Here is a 19876-nt window from a genome sequence, read left to right as displayed (position 1 = left end):
CACATTTTGGTAATTCTCAGAATATCTCAAACTTTTGCCTTATTATTATATTTGTTATGGTTATTATTGTATTTGTTAATGTTACTATTGTAATGTTTTGGGGTACCATGAACCACGCCCATATAAGATAGCCATGTTTGTAGATAAATGTGTTCTGACTCCTCTACCAACTGGCCGTGTCTCTCTCTCTCTGTCTCCTGGGGCTTCCCTATTTCCTCAGACAATATTGACATTTGGCCAATTAATAACCCTACAATGCAATGGCCTCTAAGTGTTCAAGTGAAGAGTCACATGTCTTTCACTTTAAATCAAAAGCTAGAAATGATTAAGCATAGTGAGGAAGGCATGTTGAAAGCTGAGACAAGCCAAAAGCTAGGCCTCTTTCATCAAACAGCCAAGTTGTGAATGCAAAGGAGAAGTTCTTGAAGGAAGTTAAAAGTGCTACTCCAGTGAACAAATGAATGATAAAGCAAAGCAGCCTTATTGCTGATATGGAGAAAGTTTTGGTGGTCTAGATAGATCAAGCCAACCACAATTCCCTTAAGCTAAAATCTAATCCAGAGCAAGGCCAGAACACTCTACAATCCTATAAAGGCTGAAAGGAATGAGGAAGCTGCAAAAGAAAAGTCTGAAGTTAGCAGAGATTGATTCATGAGGTTTAAGGAAAGAAGCCATTTCCATAACATTAAAGTACAAAGTAAAGCAGCAAATGCTAATGTAGAAGCAACTTATCTAGAAAAGCTAGCACAGATAATTAAAGAAGGTGGCGAAACTAAATACAGATTTTCAATGTAGACAAAATAGCCTTCTATTGGAAGAAAATGCCATGTAGGACTTTCATAGCTAGAGAGAAGTCAATGCCTGGCTTCCAGGCGTCAAAGGACAGTCTGACTCTCTTGTTAGGGGCTAATATAACTGGTTACTTTTAGTTGAAGCCAGTCCTCATTTACCATTACAAAAATCCTAGGGCTCTTATGAATTATGCTAAATCTATTCTGCCTGTGCTCCATAAATTAAACAACAAAGCCTAGATGACAGCACATCTGTTTACAACACAGTTTACTGAATATTTTAAGCCTACTTATGAGACCTACTGCTCAGAAAAAAGATTCCTTTCAAAATATTACTGCTCATTGACAATGCACCTGTTCACCCAATAGCTCTGATGGAGTCGTACAGCAAGATTAAAATTATTTTCATGCCTACTAAACAGCATCCATTGTAAAGCCCATGGATCAAAGAGTAATGTGAACGAATTTCAAGTCTTACTAGTTAAGAAATGTATTTTGTAAGGCTATAGCTGCCATAGACGGTAATAACTGATGATCGCGGCAAAATAAATAAAAAACCAGGAAAGGACTCACCATTCTAGATGCCATTAAGAACATTTGTGATTCTTGGGAAGGGATCAAAATATCAACATTAACATGAGTTTGGAAGAAGTGGATTCCAACTCTCAAGGATGACTTTGAAGGGTTCAAGACTTTAGTGCAGGAAGTAACTGCAGATGCAGTAAAAATAGCAAGAGAAGCAGAATTAGAACTGGAGCCTGAAGATGTGACTGAATTGCTGCAATCTCATGTTAAAACTTTAACCAATGAGGAGTTGCATCTTATGGATGAGCAAAGAAAGTGGTTTCTTGAGATGGAACCTACTCCTGGTGAAGATGCTGTGAAGATTGTTGAAATGACAGCAAAGGAATTAGAATATTACATAAACTTAATGGATAATGCAGCAAACTTCATTGTCTTATGTTAATAAAGTACTTTTTAAGGTATGAATATTTTTAAAGACATAATGCTATTGCACACTTAATAGACTACAGTATAAACATAATTTTTATATGCACAGGGAAACTGAAAAGATCACGTGATTCGCTTTACTACAATATTTGCTTTGTATTGATGGTCTGGATCCAAACCAATATCTCTGAGGTATGCCTGTAAGTATAACTATTTACATTCAGAAACTTTCAGGCAGAAATGTTTTTGTATTAGTCTTCAAAGAGAAAGACAATTACATAGGAAAGTATTGTAAATTAAAGTAGCTGGTATGAAGATAAAGAGTTTTAACAAGGGTAGATCACAAAAATAGAGCAACTTCAATTTATCTAAGTTTTGACCTGAGATTTAGGGAAATGTGGTATGTCAATTATCTACTGTTTCATAATAAACTACTACGAAATAACCATGTTTGCTTCTGATTTTGTGTGTCAGCAATTTGGGCTGTGGCATTTAGACGGTTCTTCTGTTCTTGCCTGGGGTCACTAATGAAGCTGTGGTCTCCTGGTGCCTAAGGAGGTGGACATCTTTGAGGCACCTGTTTTCTATCACACCTACTATGTGCCTGTGAATTCAAAAATGGAAAATTATGGCATCCAATATATTCTACAGAGATTATTTTTCTCTTAGATTGTTTGCACCACCACCTACCTCGTAGGACTGCCTAACGTGTTATTAGCCCCTCGACCACATCATTAGTTGTGTGAACGGCGACTTGTAGCCATAAACAATCATAAATACACAGCCGCCCCCATTTTTATTATTACTGTTATTGTTCTGCTAAGGAATCACAAGAAAATGAAAGCAGCTTTCCCTATTAAACAGCCGCAGTAACAACGAGGCTCACCAGCATTGCCGCTCATAGTGGGGGCAGCAGCAGTAAGATCTCGGGGCGGCACTGGGCAACTGAGGGCCCGGACGATTACGCTCTGGAGGACTATTACTTTTTCACGTGTTCCCTCCCACCGGAGAGCGGCCGGCCTAGCCTCCTGCCCTCCCCAGCCAGAGCGGGCGGACCCGGCCAAGTCTTTCTAGGCCGCCCGGACCCACCGCGCTCTATGACGCCCGCCGCCAGGAGCGGCACCGCGTGGGCACTGGGCCCCCGCCCAGTTACCGCGACGCTCGCGGATCTGCTGCGGCCACTTCTCGTTCCGCTCTCTCCGCCCCCGGAAGCCGAGCGGCGCTGCCGGGAGCCCAGGGGAGGGGCTGCGCGAGTTCGCCGGCGCGTGCGCGCGAGCCCCAACGCCGCCGGTCGCGCGCGTGGCGGCCGTGGCGGCCACAGCACCCAGGTAGGTGAGCGGCGCGCGAGCGACCCCCTTCTTCCAGCGCCCGCCACTCTCCTCACGGTTCGGGATCCGTTTCCCCACTCGGGAGCCGGGGCAGCGGCGAACCCGCCGGGTCGGTATAAGGAAGCCCGCGCCGGAAAGTAGGGGGCGGGCCGGCCGGGGTCCCCAGCCCTTTGCTTCGCCACCTCTCCGGCCTGTCCAGCCCCTCGGGCGGCGGATGTAACCGCAACTGATTGGTACCAACTGGCGGGTCCCTGGGGCCGCCCGCATCCACAAGCCGGTGTTGGTGGGAAGGCCCGGCCTGTCCTCTGGACGCGTTCGTGGTGGCGGTGGGCGGGGGAGCGGGGGGCTCGGGTCGGCCCTAAATGAAGAAGTGGCGGCAACCCGGAGCCGGGCTCGGGTCACAGCCGCTCACCTTCGTGGACTTGAACCTGAATCCCCGAGGCGTGAGGAGCTGTCAGTTATCTTCTACCTCGCGGGGTCAGGAGCGGGTGGTGGTGAACCGAGCCTCGAGTTACAAACAGATGATTACTTTGTGCCTAGATTTCCGTGTACCCAATCTGTTACCTTCTTTGGGCCATCTTATATATATATAACTGCAGAAACGTAATGTCCCAGTAACAAAATGATAGTTTCAGAAGTTTACATTTTTATTTGTGTGTTTTCCAGACGTATTGTGATAGCATTAGTATTTCTATTGTTAGCTCTGTTGAAGCTTAATAGTGAGTGTCCAGGTGACTCCCAGGCAGCTTTGGCAAATATTAATAGCTGTCTTCATCGAGCACCACAAAGGTTATTAAGGTCTGATGAATTATTTAATTTTTAACCCTTTCCCAGTAAGTTGTAAAGAGAATCTTTACCATCTTAAATCCATATTTTTATTATTCTCTAATGTAAATTGAATCTCACTAACTTTGAAGTAAATGTTATCAGAAGGATTGCTTAATGGATGGGATAGTTAGATAATTTTTCTGAAAATAAACTGAGCGTTTAAATCTTTAAAATAACAGTATCGGTTGGACACTATGAACCTAAATTTAACCTGTAAAGTTTCCCAAGCACTGTACTATGTACCACCCATCATGAACTGACCACTTAGGGAGGCAGATGCTTACAACTAACTATTGGGGACTACATGAACCACAGAAATGCAGATAAGGGGATAGTATGGGGGGGTTGGGGGAAACGATGAAGGACGATTGTGGGAAACTATCAAGGAAACGAGCTTAGGGAAAAGGTGATTTTTCTGCTCACGTAGCTAGCAAAGAGCAGAACCAGGGCTCAATCTTAAGTCACATAACTCCAAACTCCTTCGCATAAACATTCTTTGAATGTCTGATAAGTTGGGTCCTACTTTAGACGCTGGATATGTAAAAATGAACAAGGTGTCAGGAGTTCCCGGTTTGGTAAGGAGACAGCAAGTCAGAAAACTGTTAGCTATGAAAAACAAGGATTTCAAAGAAATATCGGTAATCATTTGGCTTCCAGATAGATTTTGCGATTTAGACCTAGGTCATAAAATGTTAGGGTTGGGAAAGAGCGTATCCTCCTAAGGCATCAGTTCTCTCTGCAGCAGCCTAGCAAGTGGACATTCAGTCTTTCCTTAACATTATCTGGCGACTCATGAGCTCCTCATCTTAGAAAGTTGCCCATTCCATTTTTTCAAAGTTCTAATGTTAAACTCAGAACAGATTTTTTATCCAGTCCTTCTGGTGATGCACATTCTGCCTCTGAAATTACAAATAACAGCTCTAAAATCTTTGTCATGTCATAGTCCTGCAAGTATCTGAATACACCATTTTCTCAGTCATTACTTTTAATAGGGATGAGTCCAGCCCGTTCTGTAAATCCTTAATCAGGATTTTCATTCTAGACTCCTCACCATGGCACCCAGAACTAAATGCTTCATTCAGGAAGCTCTGGGCTGTGCTATGAAACCATTTGCTTTAAAAAATTGAACAAACGTTTTTTGTTTTTTTTTTTAATTTCAAAGGTGAGAAAGGGAAAAACAATAACCACAACTCTTTTTGTATTCCAGCTCTTGACGTTTTGGATCAAAGGGTGAACTATCTGACCCAAAAAAAGGTGGCTTTTGGGGGAATTTAATGACAATATTGATAAGAGGTATCCACCATCCAGTGGCTGTTCTGATTTATTGTTTTTCTTTGTGAACTCAGGAGGACAGAATAGAATTGATAAGTTTGTGAGGCCCCATGATCACAGGCCTCTGCCCAGGTTCTGGATTTTCCCCCTTTATCCCTCTTTCCCACCCTTATTCCTCCTCTCCTTTGGGCTCATACTCTTAGATGTTTAATGTATGCCCTTCCATTTCATGCTCTATAACTTTATTTATATGTTTGTGTGTGTTTTAAGTTTTTTCATAATTGTATTCATTTAATTCTCTTTTAGTAAACATTGTTTTTATAGATATTAGCTCATCTTTTTTGACTGGTACATAGTATATCATATACAACATTTCACTTACCCATCTTCCGCTTACAAGACATTGAGTTTTTTTCTAACTCATTGCTGTTGCAAACAATGCTGTGATGAACATCCTTGTACAGGTGCCTAGGAACACAGCCAGGAATTGGCAGAACCAAGTTTAAGCCTGGGTGTGTCTGACTTAGTTCATTCTTTTTCACTGTGCAGACCCCCAGTCATCACTTATTTGCTTAGTTTATTGCATGGACACTATTATAACAGTAATGGAAATATTAAAAATGCAGTGGGATTGTGGGTTTTTCTTCCAACAGTTAACTCTTAATTTTTGCCTTTCTCCCTCCCTAGTTTTTGTTTAAATGTATAAATTGAATTTCTATTTCAGTGTGGATAACAATTTTGTATACTGCATTTTTGATGCTGATACATCACCTAAATCAGAGGTTCATAAATTTGTTCAGTAGAGGGTCATTTGGTAAATATTTGAGGTTCTGTGGGCTATAAGGTCTCTGTCACAACTACTCAACTCTACAGTTGTGGTGAGAAAGCTGTCAGAGACAATATGTAAACCTATGAGTGGAGCTGCGTGATACTGTGATTCATAAGATATTTGGTCCTCATCCACATTTCCTGGCTAACACCTCCCCAACCCTTGGAATTTCCTAAGTGCTGAGAATGATCATGGTGTTTTTGTTATGTTAATGAGGTGACTTTTGGACCCCACTGAAAAATGAGGGCTGATTGCCAGGAGAACCAACCAGTTAGAGGTTTGGAACTTTCAGTCCCACCCCCACCCTCTGGGAAGGAAGAGGAGCTGGAGATTGAATTGCCAATGGCCAGTGATTTAGTCAATCATAACTATGTAATGAAGCCTCCATAAAAACCCTGGAGGACGTTCTTTTTTGCAGAGCTTCCAGGTGCCACTGTGCCCAACCCCAAGCACCACGAGGAGAGAAGTTCCTTTATTCGGAACCTCGCCCTATGTATCTCTTCATCTGGATGTTGATTGGTATCCCTCAATATCCTTTGCAAGAAATCTAGTGAGTAAATGGTTGTTCTTGAGTTCTGTGAACTGTTCTAGCAAATTAATCGAACCCAAGAAGGGGCTTGGTGGGAATCTCAGATTTAGGGTATTAATCTTTTAGGGGAAATAATATTTCTTGTATTTTAATATTTATTAGGTATAAGTTTTATAGTCTAATTTTTCTGAAATCTTTAAGATTTGCCTAACACATCTTATTTCAGTTTACATCCAATAATGTGTTAGAATTTTAAAATTCACTTGTACTTTAATTTTCACTTAGTTGAAATTTTCCGGAACGTTGTACACCATTTGCAAACTGGCATAACAGCACAATTATAATTTTAGTATATTTGATTTTCTTAAATACCTCTAACACCTGACAAGGCACACTTACAGACCTAATGAAGGATATCCCAAGCACTTAGATGTTGTTTATAAACCTAATTAGTGTAAACTTAATGATTTAATCCAATTCCCTTAAACATTTAAAAGTGGATTACAAACAGTTAAAATTTTTGAAGTTTAATACATCAGAATCTCTTAAATGTTTAAAAAACTTAAAGGTAGACAAATTATCCAATGATGATAAAATGTATTACCACATATACTTTAACCTATTAACTTACTGTATTAGTATTAATAGTATAAGTTTGGTTGAGTTTAAAATCATGTCTGTACTTATTTTTATAAATTGCGGGGTCACTTAATTAAAGGCTGTAGATTATCACGGTTGATTTAGAATGCAGATTACATAATATTGATTGCTTGATTGGATATAATGGAATTAATCATATTATGAATATAGTGAGCACATAATTGGATTGTTAGCTGTGTGTTATTATGGAAATTTATATATTCATTTACTTTCACATAACTCATATTATTTGCCCTTTTTGAATATCATTATGAATTCATGATTTTCCAAAGAATTACTTTTTAATTTTTATGTATATTTTGTGTTTTTTGTTTTTCAGTGTTAAATTGTCCAGCTTGAATAGTTCAAGCTCCTTTGAACTGGATTCTTTGTTTTATTACCACTACCCCAGGCATATTTTAATATTGTGCTTTCTGGAAGCAATAAGATATTCCAGGCCCTTCTTGGTTTTTTTGTTTGTTTTTGTGGGTGTTTTGGGATTTTGTTGTTGTTTGTTTGTCTTTTGCCTCCAGAAATGGAAATCAGCTGCCTTCCAAGTTCCTGATTTTATTTATTTATTCATTCATTTATTTATAATAGTATTAGAGGCTAAACTCTGAATTCAACATTATTAATAATACACATTGTGGCACTACTAATAAGACCAATAAGAGAGAAAGAAAAATATTTTTTAAAGGCCTTGATTTTATAATGTTTTCAATTTAATTCCAACTGTATAAAGTATTAAAATACTTTTAAATCAATTTTAATTTTTAAATATAAATATATAAATTATAAGTCAACTAGTAATTTAAGGTCTCTACCATGCTAGAGGCAACTACTTTGAATATTTTTATCCATTTCTTCTAATATTTAACTCCATGCATCTAAATAATAAGCTTTCATTTTTCCATTTTAGATAGTTTACTGTGAAATATCTCTTATACGAGATTCTCTTTCATACAATAAGACATACGTATATACTCTTCCTTTGTCATCTTCCATATGTGGTACATCACAGTTTGTGATTAAATATTCAGAAGTTTGACTCCGAGCTACCTGTGCAGCCTATGTATGTGCTTTAAAGTTTTTGTTCCTCTTTCAGAAGGGATCGAGGCAGCTTTTACTTTTAATAGGTGTCATCTCCTTTCTGCCTTTAGTAACTGCAGTGAAGGGGCAGAATAGGGCAAAGACAAGTACTGGAATAGGGAAGTTTGTCCATCTTCACTGAACTACTTCCACTAAAATAATGTGTTTGGGCTGGCTTAGCTGATCTTATGAGGTTTTAACACCATCCTTTCTTATTCTAAACTCTAACTACATAATTTATAGAAGGCAGATTTTCCTTAGGGTTTGTGATATGCTTGCCTTGATGATCTATTATTTTCTTGTGAACTGAACTATTAGAACTATTTTTCAAATTATTGGTACTTGATACTGCTCCTGTCACTTTGCTGGGTTATTGTTTTTTGGTGGTTTTTTGGGGGGGTCATGTTTCTCTTTACATGTTAACCAAACCTCTTGGTTTGGTAAAATTATGAATTACTATATAAAAATGAAAAATATTTAGAAATTACTTTTTAATCTGATGGTTACACTTTCCTCCTTTTCAGATATATTTTTGCCATCATGGATCGGTTTGGAGATATATCAGAAGGTGAAGTGGACCATTCTTTCTTTGACAGTGATTTTGAAGAAGCAAAGAAAAGTGAAAGTAACTCAGTTTTTGACAAGCAAAGTGGTGACCATGAAGAGAGAATAGACAAAGATACGGAAAATGTAAACTTGAAATTTGGAATGCAAAGAAAAGAAAATGCTCTTACTGAGAAAGGAAATGAAAGCAAAGAGAAAATTCCTCCAGAAGAACACCCTGTAGAAAATGATAGTGCACAAACCATAAATTCGTTATCATTGACCACTTCTTCAAGATCAAAAAAAATGTGTGATGCTACAACAGGACATAAAATACACTTGAACATTCCAACTGCAATTCCCAAAATTATAAAAGAAGGCAAAGACGATCATTACTATACAGATGGAGAGGAAAGCAGTGATGATGGGAAAAAACATGTCAGGTCCAAGTCAGCTAAACCATTAAATCACTTTAAAAAAGGCATAAGTAAAAAGTATTCCAAAAGTAGTTCCTCTTCCTCTTTGTCCTCCTCATCTTCAAGTTCAGGTACAGATTGTTCAGATCCGGAGTCTGACACCTGTACATCTGATTCATCTCCATCATTAAAGAAACATCTCTCTGGTGTAACCCACTTGTCACCAAAACAGAAATATAAACCAGGAATAAAATCAGCAGGAACACAGCCTTCAAGTACTAAACCAAAAGATGGTGGCTACACTGAGGAATCTGAAGATACTGTGACAGATGTCACGCCGTTATCAACTCCAGACATCAGCCCTGTTCAGTCTTTTGAACTGGGCACATCAAACAATCAAAAAGTAAAAGTTAAAAGGCAAGAAAACGTGAGTCAAGAAATGTGTGGAAATGTTGACGATGTAAGAAATAATTCAAAATGCTTGAAATCGTTCAAAAAAGGGAAAGAAAAACGTGGGTCCAATATTACCTCGAAATCTGCAGTATTAGATTCCACTTCAGACCACGGATATAAACAAAAAGCCGTACATGACACAATGGACCTGAATCATCTTTTGAAAGGTAATGTTCTTCTTTTTTTAAAAACTGTGTACTGAATTTAAATATTAAGAGTATATTGAGCTTAAATATCAAATGCTATGAATTTGCATTAATTTTTCTAGTAGAAATGTTTTATTTTGGGGGATAATTGATATTGTAAGTTTACCAATATTCCATTTTACCATAAAAAAATATGGAATATCATTATTGATATTATTGCAAAGCTAATCAACTAGTACTAGAAACTACTTCACACTGATTTTTTTTTGCTATACATATTCAAAATGCCTGGAAGTGACCAAATGAATAACAAATGAGAGAAGTGGGGCCAGATTATCCCAAGTTTGATAGAGACATTAGCATTACATATATTTCACTTTCTTTAAAAGAAGTAACAGCATTGAGATTAAAATTAACTGATCTGTTGTCTTCATACTAGGGAAAGTGGCAAGAATATTGGCAAATGAAAGAACTCAGGGTAAACTATAGGGTACTGTTCAGATTTTAAGTTAAAGTCTAGAGACCATTACTTGAAAATAATTACCTAGTTGATGAAATAGCATAGTTCAAGTTTCAATTGCTTTAAAATATAAATATTTTTGAACTAGAATAATCTTTATTGCTGCATTTCTGTATCGATTTATTGTTATTCAACATTTAGTTTGAAAGGACCAGTATATTCCAGGTGAAATAAAAGCAGTTTAAAACTTTCCTTTTCACTCATTAATATAAACTGTAAAAATACTGGACTTACAGGTTAGGTTTTAGGTCAGTGGAAGATAACATTTTTAATTTGTAAATAGGGTTTTCTGTTTTTGTTTGAAATGTTAGTTGAAAGAATAAATCTTTAGCTTTATAATTTGCATATGGTGGCAATGTAGGATACATAAGTCCCTTAGTCAAATAACTCATAGACTGATAAAGTGTATTTTGGAGCAGTTTATGCTTGTGAATGTTACCTCTTTTGTTGTAGATTTTCTTTTTCCTTTCCTCTGATTGTATCTATTGACTACAGTGTGTCAGAAAAATCAGACAGACTCTCCACATCAGGCATCACCACCTAGTGGCGAAGCCTCCACGCAGTATATCTTTCCTGATAAATGCTCATTCAGTCTCTTAAAACATTCAGGATTGAGGCTTTCTTTTATTCTTGCCCCTCTGCTTCTTCCGCTAACAACCAGAGTGATCTTTTAAAAAGTATACCAGTCCTACTGGTTTCTTTCTTAACTCTTCAGTGGGCTTACTCTGACATTAAAAATAAAATCCAAATTCCATGTCATAGCCTAACCGACTCAATATCAGAGATTCTCATCCCAGGCAGTGCATTAGTGTCATCTGGAGAATTGTTAAAACAAATTATTAAAACAAACTATTAAAACATAAGTACTGATGCCTAGACCCCGCCAGGGGATTCTGATGCGGTTGGTCTAATCTGCTGCTAAGGTTGGTGAGAACCATTGCTCTACCTAATATGGATGCTACCTACATCTCCTTTTTTCAAATCTCCTATACTTTGCTCCAGTTGCACTGCTTCTTACTGTTCTCGGAGCACTTTGCACTTATATTTTCACTTGTTGTTGCCCTTTTTCTTTGCCTAGGCTGCTCCTGTTTCTCAGGTCTCAGCTTATTATCTCCTCAGAGAGACTTTTTCTTAACATTCTAGCTGTAGTAGTTTCATACCCTCGATTCCTGCCTCTGTGTCACAAGTCTGTGTCCTTCCATCAGACTATTTATTAGACCCTGGAATTAGTGTAGGTTTGCTTATCTCTCCCACTGGAGTGTAAGCAACATAAGGGCAGGATCTTATTCCTTACTAGAATCCCTAAATCTAGCAAGTGTTGGCACATAATAGACAATATTTGTCAACTAAAGAAACTGAAGAAGTTTCCGTTGTTGTACAACTGTAATGGCTAGGAAATGTATTTCAAGTTTCACTGAAATTTGATTTTGTAACAATTACCCATGAAATACATAGAGTAAGTCTGTGCCGCCTCCTGCATTATAACCTTTAATATATTTAATACTCGTCTCTAGGGAAAATCGGAAAATCTCTAAATTCTTTCTTTTTTTTTAAAGATTTTATTGGGGAAGGGGAACAGGACTTTATTGGGGAACAGTGTGCACTTCCAGGACTTTTTCCAAGTCAAGTTGTTGTCCTTTCAATCTTAGTTGTGGAGGGTGCAGCTCCAGGTCCAGTTGCTGTTTTCTAGTTCAGGGGGCACAACCCACCATCCCTTGCGGGAGTCGAGGAATCGAACTTGGCAACCTTGTGGTTGAGAGCCCGCGCTCCAACCAACTGATCCATTCGGGAGGCAGCTCAGCTCATGGTGCCATGTTCAATCTTCGTTGCAGGGGGCAAAGCCCACCATCCCTTGTGGGACTCGAGGAATTGAATTTGCAGCCTTGTGGTTGAGAGCCCATTGACCCATGTGGGAATCGAACCGGCAGCCTTCGGAGTTAGGAGCATGGAGCTCTAACCGCCTGAGCCACTGGGCTGGACCCCGTTTCTAGGCCTCTTTGTCTCACCTGATTTCTTCACAGCTTTTTCCATTTCCTTGGAAGATAACTTCACTTTAATATGAGGAAGACGACAGTGGTAGTGCATAACACATTTTAATATGGGCACAAGATGTGATCCTATTAGAACAGCTGAGTTAGGACACAGCATATTCCACATCCTCTCAATTTAAATATTTTCAATAGCATAAGTACAAAGAAAGTTGTTTGATTCAGATAGTGATTTAGTAAAAAATTTTGCAAGCCATTACAGCAAACATTGGGCAAGAGTCCACATTGTGAGGGACTTCATATATAGCTACCAGTGTTCATGTTATTTAACTTTTAAAATAACTTTAAAGTTTAACTTTTATTAACAAGTTCATTATGCATTTGTAAATTTGAACTATGAAATAATAAGCCTATGAAACAAAGGTTCATAAAAGAATATATAAAATCAGATATCCCAATGATAGGCCCTGGAATAATGACACAGTGTTGAATTTGGTTACTTGCGTAGCAAGATAAAGAAAATTCTGCAAGTGGAATCAAATTTTTGGTTTTGGGGTGTTAGTTACATGACCATAGACAAGCAGTAACTATTCTGTGCCCCAGTTTCTTCATTTGTAGTGTGAGGTGTTGATAATAAGTCGCTAAGGCCCATTCCAAATTCAGAGTTCTGGGGTTCTGTGAGAAATATTAGAAGGGAAGATCAGTGTACTATAGCATTATTAGACATCTGACTTTATTAGAATTTCTGAATATTTAGCCTTTTAGCTCAGTTGGGTCGCTGATTTGGGAGACTCACCACAAGCCTGCCTTTGCTATGTAAGTGTTCAAAGGGTATGGTTGTAATTAGTTCTTTGACCTTGAGCTGTAAATCGCTAAATAAGCAGAGCATTAAAAGTGGAGTAGTAGAGTAAGAAGTTTAGGCATTGGGTTACGGCATGAATCTCGTATTTGGAGAGCAGTGAAAAAGTTGATATGACTAGATTTGAAGGTATGTTGCATACTTTATATAGGTAAAATTAGGTCACTTTAGGAAGACTCTGGAAGGCGAAATAGAGACAGTTTAGAGATCCTCCACTTCAAATTTTACTGCATGGGTTCTGTGTGAAATAATTAGCTATATCATTAGAGGATGTGTCCTGAGGGAAAACAGCTAATATAAGAAAGAAATGGGATTAAGGAAGCATTGATGAGCACATAAACTGATTAAACTTACTGCTAAACTGACACAGACATAGGGAATGAAGCGAAGTGCCTTATTCAAGGAAGGAAGATATGGACCCTGTTACTCTCCATAAGCAAGAGGATGCCTACACAGAATCTTGCCCAGTGGATGCCTGAAAGCACGGATTGTACTGAGCCCCATATATACTGTACTTTTCCTATGCATACGTACCTATGATAAAGTTTACACATTAGGCACAGTAAGATCAACAGTAACTAAATAATAATAGAACACTTAGAACAATATACTGTAATAAAAGTTATGCAAATGGATTTGGGGCCATTATTAAGTAAAATAAGGGTTACTTGAACTCAAGCACCATGATACTGTCACGGTTGATCTGATAACCATATGGCTGCTAAGTGACTAAAAAGTGGGTAGTTCATACAGCGTGGATATGCTGGACAAAGGGATGATTCACAGCCCAGGTGGGGCAGTGTGAGATGTCACGCCCCTCAGAATAGTATGCACTTTAAAACGTATGAATTGTTTATTTCTGGAATTTTCCATTTAATATTTTCGACCACAGTTGACCACTGGTAACTGAAAGTGTAGAAAATGAAACCATGGATGGGGGCTAGGGGGGTTAGTGTACTGAGATTAGCTACTAGACACCCTCCCTGGCAGCATGTTTTATCCCTTTCTGGCAGGTTTCAGCAAACAGGATTCATTCAGGTAGGTACACAGGAAATCTCAGCCTCAAAACATTACCAGGCATTACCCAGCATTTGAGAAAAGCTAAACTCTAGAGGCACTAGACTCATAGAGGAAGAACATAATACTTGAAAAAAGTTAAAAGTGAAGTTCAATGATTTTAGAGAAGATCTGCAAGGACAAAATTATTTTCGCTAATTAAGACACGATTTACTTACTCTCGTGTCATGTGTATATTGGAGTTTTTCAGGGGCTACGTGACAATGACAGCACAACAGAGTGATTGCAGAAGCAGATATGAGAATCCAATTGTCTTCTATTAAGGCAGGCATTAAAAGATTTGCACAAATGTTAAATTCTGCCAAAATTCTATTAAAATAATCTGGGAAGAATAAAAATGAAGCCTTGAAAAATATATGTCAGATAGGTATTAACAAGGAGAAAACAGAAGTATTAATCCTATTAGTATACAAAATAGAATTCAAGATGTGAAAAGCACTAAAGGGGACAAAGAAGAGTGTTTTATATTAACAAACTGACCAAATACACCAAAAAGATTTAACAGCCATTGATTTGGAATGTATGATAAAAGTAAAACAGAATAATGAAATTTACAAAGCTGTAATCACTGGAAGACTGACAGATCAATTAGATCCCTCCCCCAAAAAAAGATTAACTGCCTGTTTATGGACTGCACCTGGTCCACAGGTATTTTGTCTATCACACAGCACTTTTTAAAGTGATGAAATACCATTTGCTGTTCCAACATAACAAATTACCCTAATACTTAGGATTTGGCGACTCAAAGGGCAGAAGACTGAAATCGTCTCAGAGCTGGCTTACTCACATGTCAGGTGTCAGGTTTGAGATGACTTGCAAAGCAGGACTGCTGAGCGGAGGGCCCACAAGTGGCCTCTCAGTGGCCTGGCCTCTTCACAGATGGCAGCCTTAGGGTAGTTGGACTCTTACACGGTGGCTCAGGACTCCACGTTCAGTGTTGCAGGAAACAAGGTAGAAACCACATCACCTTTTAGGACCTAGCCTTACAAGTCACATAGTTTCATTTCTAAACAATTATAAACCTTCCCAGATTTAAGAGGAGGGTCATAGACCCTCTGTTTTAATTGGAGGAGTGTCAGATAATTTATGTACATGTTTTAAAGCCTTCAGTCCATCCTCTAAACAGTAATTTATATTCTTCCCAAACGCAAAAACACACTTTTCCTTTCCAAAGATTTCCCCAACCTCGACGTCCAAGGTCTAAAACAGGTCCAAGTGCAGCTGAAACTTCTCAGACATGTTCCTGTTATGTGTAGCTCCCTGAGTACTTTGATAATCTGCTGGGAGAGACTGGGAAGGAGAAATCGATATATTTTTGAACTCCATAAGTCCTGGCTCTTTTATATTCTCTCTAAATTTTGCTTGAAAACTGACCAGTTCCTTTTTTAGTCCATCTCTCTATCCTGCTTTATTATTGTGGATAAAATAAACCACTGATACTTTCCACCTTCTGCACAGAGATCTGCTTAGCCAAATCCTCCAGTGGCAATAGGCACCTAGTCACCGCAGCCAACAGTGTTCCTAAAATTCTGCCACATCATCCTTTTCATCAGTAATCTCCTCTAGCCCTTCCAACTCTACTTGTCACCTGGTCTTAGAGCTAGTGCCACGTATTAGTTACTGCTGCTCTGATAACAGATCCCAAAACTTAGATGTGTAAAGCAGCAACCTAGGATAACTCAAGGCTGGGGTCACAGTGCCTGCACAGGGCCCTCTGCGTGCTTTGATGTCCTCAGAACCTGCCAGCCTCAAGGCAGTCAGATGCATAGGGTGGCTCAGGGCCCCAGGGGCAAGTATTCCGGGGAGCAAGGTGGGGAGGTGGGGGCCTGCATCTCCTTTTTTGCCTAGCCTTGAAAGACACTCTTTGGCTATATCATATTGGCCCTTGCATTCCCAAGCCTGCTCAGATTGAAAGGAAGGGAACTGGAAGAATGTCACAGAATTTCTCATCTGACAAGTTGTTCATAAAGAAGACAAAGCATTTTAGTAAATTTAATTATTCCTTGAATTGTGACCTTTCAGTTTATAAGTGTTGGATTTTTTAAAAATCACTTCAAAAAGCAAATACCATTGGTTTTTTGTGGGGAGGCGGGGTGAGTGGATCATGAATATGCCTATAGGATGGATTTTTTTGTTTTGTTTTGAACTAATATATGAATATGGTCTTAATATGGCTTGGGATAAAATTTTCAGTGGTAGCATTACACATAAAATTTCAAGATGCCATCTGTATCTTAGCTTAGATAAGAAAGTAAAGCTCTGATACTTCTATTAGGTTGGTGCAAAAGTAATTGCGGTTTTTGCAATTATAGTTAACCTTTAAAACCACAATTACTTTTGCACCTACCTAATAATAAATGGTGTTTGATGACTCAAGAAGCTCTAGTGATGACAGACACTATAAAGAATTTGAACAAATTTGTTTCATTGAAAATTAGGGAAAAGCAATAGCTCTTAAATATGATTTTAAGTATGTACACATACATAAATGTTTATATCCCTGAAAGTTAAAAAACGTTTTAGATCTTAACTGAAAAAAACAATGGATCATATATTTGATGTTGTCTCATACTAAAGCATATAGCCACATTAGAAAAATGTAATAGTAATATCTGGTATCAGTATATAAACACCCCATATATACTTTTCCATCAGAGTTAGAATGTTATGTTTAAAAGTGAATTAGGGCCGGCCCGGTGGCTCAGGCGGTTGGAGCTCCATGCTCCTAACTCCAAAGGCTGCCGGTTCGATTCCCACATTGGCCAGTGGGCTCTCAACCACAAGGTTGCCGGTGGGCTATGCCCCCCGCAACTAGCAATGGCAACTGGACCTGGAACTGAGCTGCGCCTTCCACAACTAAGATTGAAAGGACAACAACTTGACTTGTAAAAAAGGCCTGGAAGTACACACTGTTCCCCAATAAAGTCCTGTTCCCCTTCCCCAAAAAAATCTTTAAAAAAAAAAAAAAAGTGAATTAGATTGAATTTCTTTAATTAATTTATTGTTGCCTTATTTTACTTTTTTTTTTTTGCCTTATTTTACTTTTAAAAACTTTTTTTTAAAATGCCATTAGGAAAATACCTTACTTTTAAATCCCTTTAGAATTTCATTTTAAAGGCTTTCATACAAAGCTAAATTAATCTAGAAACCTTGTTAAATTCTATAAAATGGGCATTTCTTGGAAGCAAGATAATTATGTACAGCATGTCTGTATCTTTCTAAATGTGTTCTCATTCAGGTTTTATAATTAACTTGGTATGGTTTTCAACAAATTATCAACCACTAATTTCCTCATTTTTTCTATTAAGCCACTTAATAAATTTCTTAAGTCTGTAATCTTTGATTGCCTTCAGTTAAACGTACGGAGGTAAATTCACGGTTTTTGTGACTTTGTTCAAATATTTTAAGTTTTCTTTACTGGTCACATTTTTTAAATGGGAGTTAAAAATACCTTTTCCCTTTACAGCACTGTGCTGTTAACAGTAAAAAATGCTAAGCAAGTAAAAGTTACTTGCTTAACATAAAGGTACTCAAATAAAAACAAAGAATGTTTACTTTAAAAGAAATACTGTTAAAAAAAATAAATGTGCCAGTATGTTCATCTGATATAATACATTCATTTTTTAGTACAGACTTAAGCTAAAATATTCAGCAAACTTAATATTTTAGAAACTTCTAAGAAATGTGTAGTAATAATTGTGACTTACTGAAAATTGTTATAATATGGAAATTTAAGAATTACTGAAAATTGTTATATGGAAATTAAGGAATTAAGCATTTTGTTAAAATTTTTATTTAATAATAGTATACAAAATATTTTCCTTGACTAAAAAGTCCTTTTATTTAATGTATTCATTTTGGCTTATGTTTAGTCAGGAATAAAATGTTTAACTTTTACAGTAGAAATATTTGTTTTAATGCCAATATTAAGACCATAAATCTTTTGTAATAAAGTATTTTCAGATTAAGTTGTAAGTTTCAGTATAGTCTGGGTTTTTGCCATTTCTAGCCTTTGTTTCCATCAGTCATTGCAGAGGACATTTTATTTTTTGAGGTGTACCTTTCAACTAACTAACAAAAAAACGGTCTAAATTCAGTATTGGTACACTCAACCAGAGGTTTCTAACCTCCCCAACTATTAAGCTGCCTTAGGGAAACATAAAATGAATATGACAAAGGCATTTTCCATAAATTATACCTGCCTTGGAACCAGTACCATGTACATTTCTTATTAAAATATTTTCATTGTGTTGTGGGTATAGCTTTTATGCCCAAAGAATCCAACGAGCATAGAACTCTAAGCTGCCTCTGGATTTCTTTCTACACAATTGTAGTCTGGATATCATTAGCATTGTTTCATACATTCTTTTTCATGTATTACTGCAGTTTCTATTTTTAAGAATTAAAGCATGTACCATCATGTTGTTGTGCCACTTTCTTTAGCCTTTTTTTCTTTTTTTGTTCATTTCTGTAGCTTTTCTGGAATTAGATAAAAAGGGACCGCAGAAACATCACTTAGATCAGCCTTCAGTGGCACCTAGGAGAAACTACTCTTTCACAAGAGAGGAGGTGAGGCAGATTGATCGGGAAAATCAGAGGCTCTTGAAAGAACTGTCAAGACAGGCTGAAAAACCAGGAAGCCAAAGTACGATTCCTAGATCGGTCGGTCATCCTCCTAAGTTATATCACAGTGCTCTCAACAGACAGAGGGAACAACAAAGAATTGAAAGAGAAAATTTGGTAAGTAACTGGAATATTTTAGTCATCAAAGAAAATGCATTTGTACTGATTTTAAGTCCAACTTACTAGAAACCCAAATACAGCCTAATTTTCAAGCTTAATTATGTAAAAGTAGGTATAGATATATGTGTCATGAAATACATAATGAACTATGAGCCTCAAGGTACACTATGTGCTTCTTTTTATCCAGCAAACTATATTTTAAAGGAACATTAAGTGACAATGCTGAAAACTCTATTATTTATTTAACTAGACCTGTTAAATCACTTACAGGAAAGAGTATCCAAGAGTCAGATACATATATCTTCTTAAAGTATTCAGTTACTAGCTAAATCTATTTCACTTTATTGTATCCTTGAAAGCTAAAATAATTTATATATCATTTATTTTAAAAGATAAATATGAGATCAAATTTGGTGTTCTACTATTTGAATGTATGAAAGACATTGATTGTTAAAAATCATAGTTATACTTTGATGTTCTAAGGAATATATGGGGACTGTTGAAAATCTTCCCATTAAAAAACTATTATTATTTATAGCATGTTTTTCTTCATAAAATTTAGTTCATCATAATTGCTGATACTTACTGAGCTCTTACTAAATGACAGGCATTGTTCTTAGTGTCTTCCAAATAACTTATTGAATTCTGACAATAATTCTTTCAGATAGGTACCATTTTTATCCTCATCTTACAGATGAAATCACTGAGACCTACAGGAGTTAAATAATTAGCCCAAAGACACAGAGTAAATGCCTGAGCCAAGATTCTAATCCCAGATAGTGTCTTAAACTAAAATTAGATCCTTAATGAGCACATAAATTCAGAGCTAAAATAATTGATACAGCTTTTATTACAATTACTAAAATAGTTTCCAA

At 37.4% G+C, this 19876-nt stretch overlaps 1 protein-coding gene across 3 annotated transcripts in view; it reads left to right on the top strand.

Moving 5' to 3' along the window:
* The first annotated feature begins 2930 nt into the window (after positions 1-2930).
* Positions 2931-19876, top strand: part of CFAP97 (cilia and flagella associated protein 97) — a 31825-nt gene continuing 14879 nt past the window's right edge. Inside the window, exons 1-4 of one of the 3 annotated variants that reach the window (XM_019736074.3) lie at positions 2976-3070; positions 6418-6549; positions 8781-9835; positions 18733-18998. In XM_019736074.3, the coding sequence (XP_019591633.3) occupies positions 8797-9835; positions 18733-18998 (1305 nt within the window). In that variant the 5' untranslated portion in view covers positions 2976-3070; positions 6418-6549; positions 8781-8796. Of the gene's footprint in view, positions 3180-6417; positions 6550-8780; positions 9836-18732; positions 18999-19876 lie in introns of all 3 variants that reach the window. The other 2 variants (XM_019736073.3, XM_019736076.3) reach the window with 2 other exon arrangements.

This window comes from Rhinolophus sinicus, chromosome 16 (assembly GCF_057876585.1).
Source record: "Rhinolophus sinicus isolate RSI-liver-muscle chromosome 16, RSI-T2T, whole genome shotgun sequence".
Classification (NCBI taxonomy): Eukaryota; Metazoa; Chordata; class Mammalia; order Chiroptera; family Rhinolophidae; genus Rhinolophus; species Rhinolophus sinicus.
The sequence above is the reverse complement of the archived record's forward strand: the minus strand, read 5'-3'. Positions and strand labels throughout refer to the sequence as shown.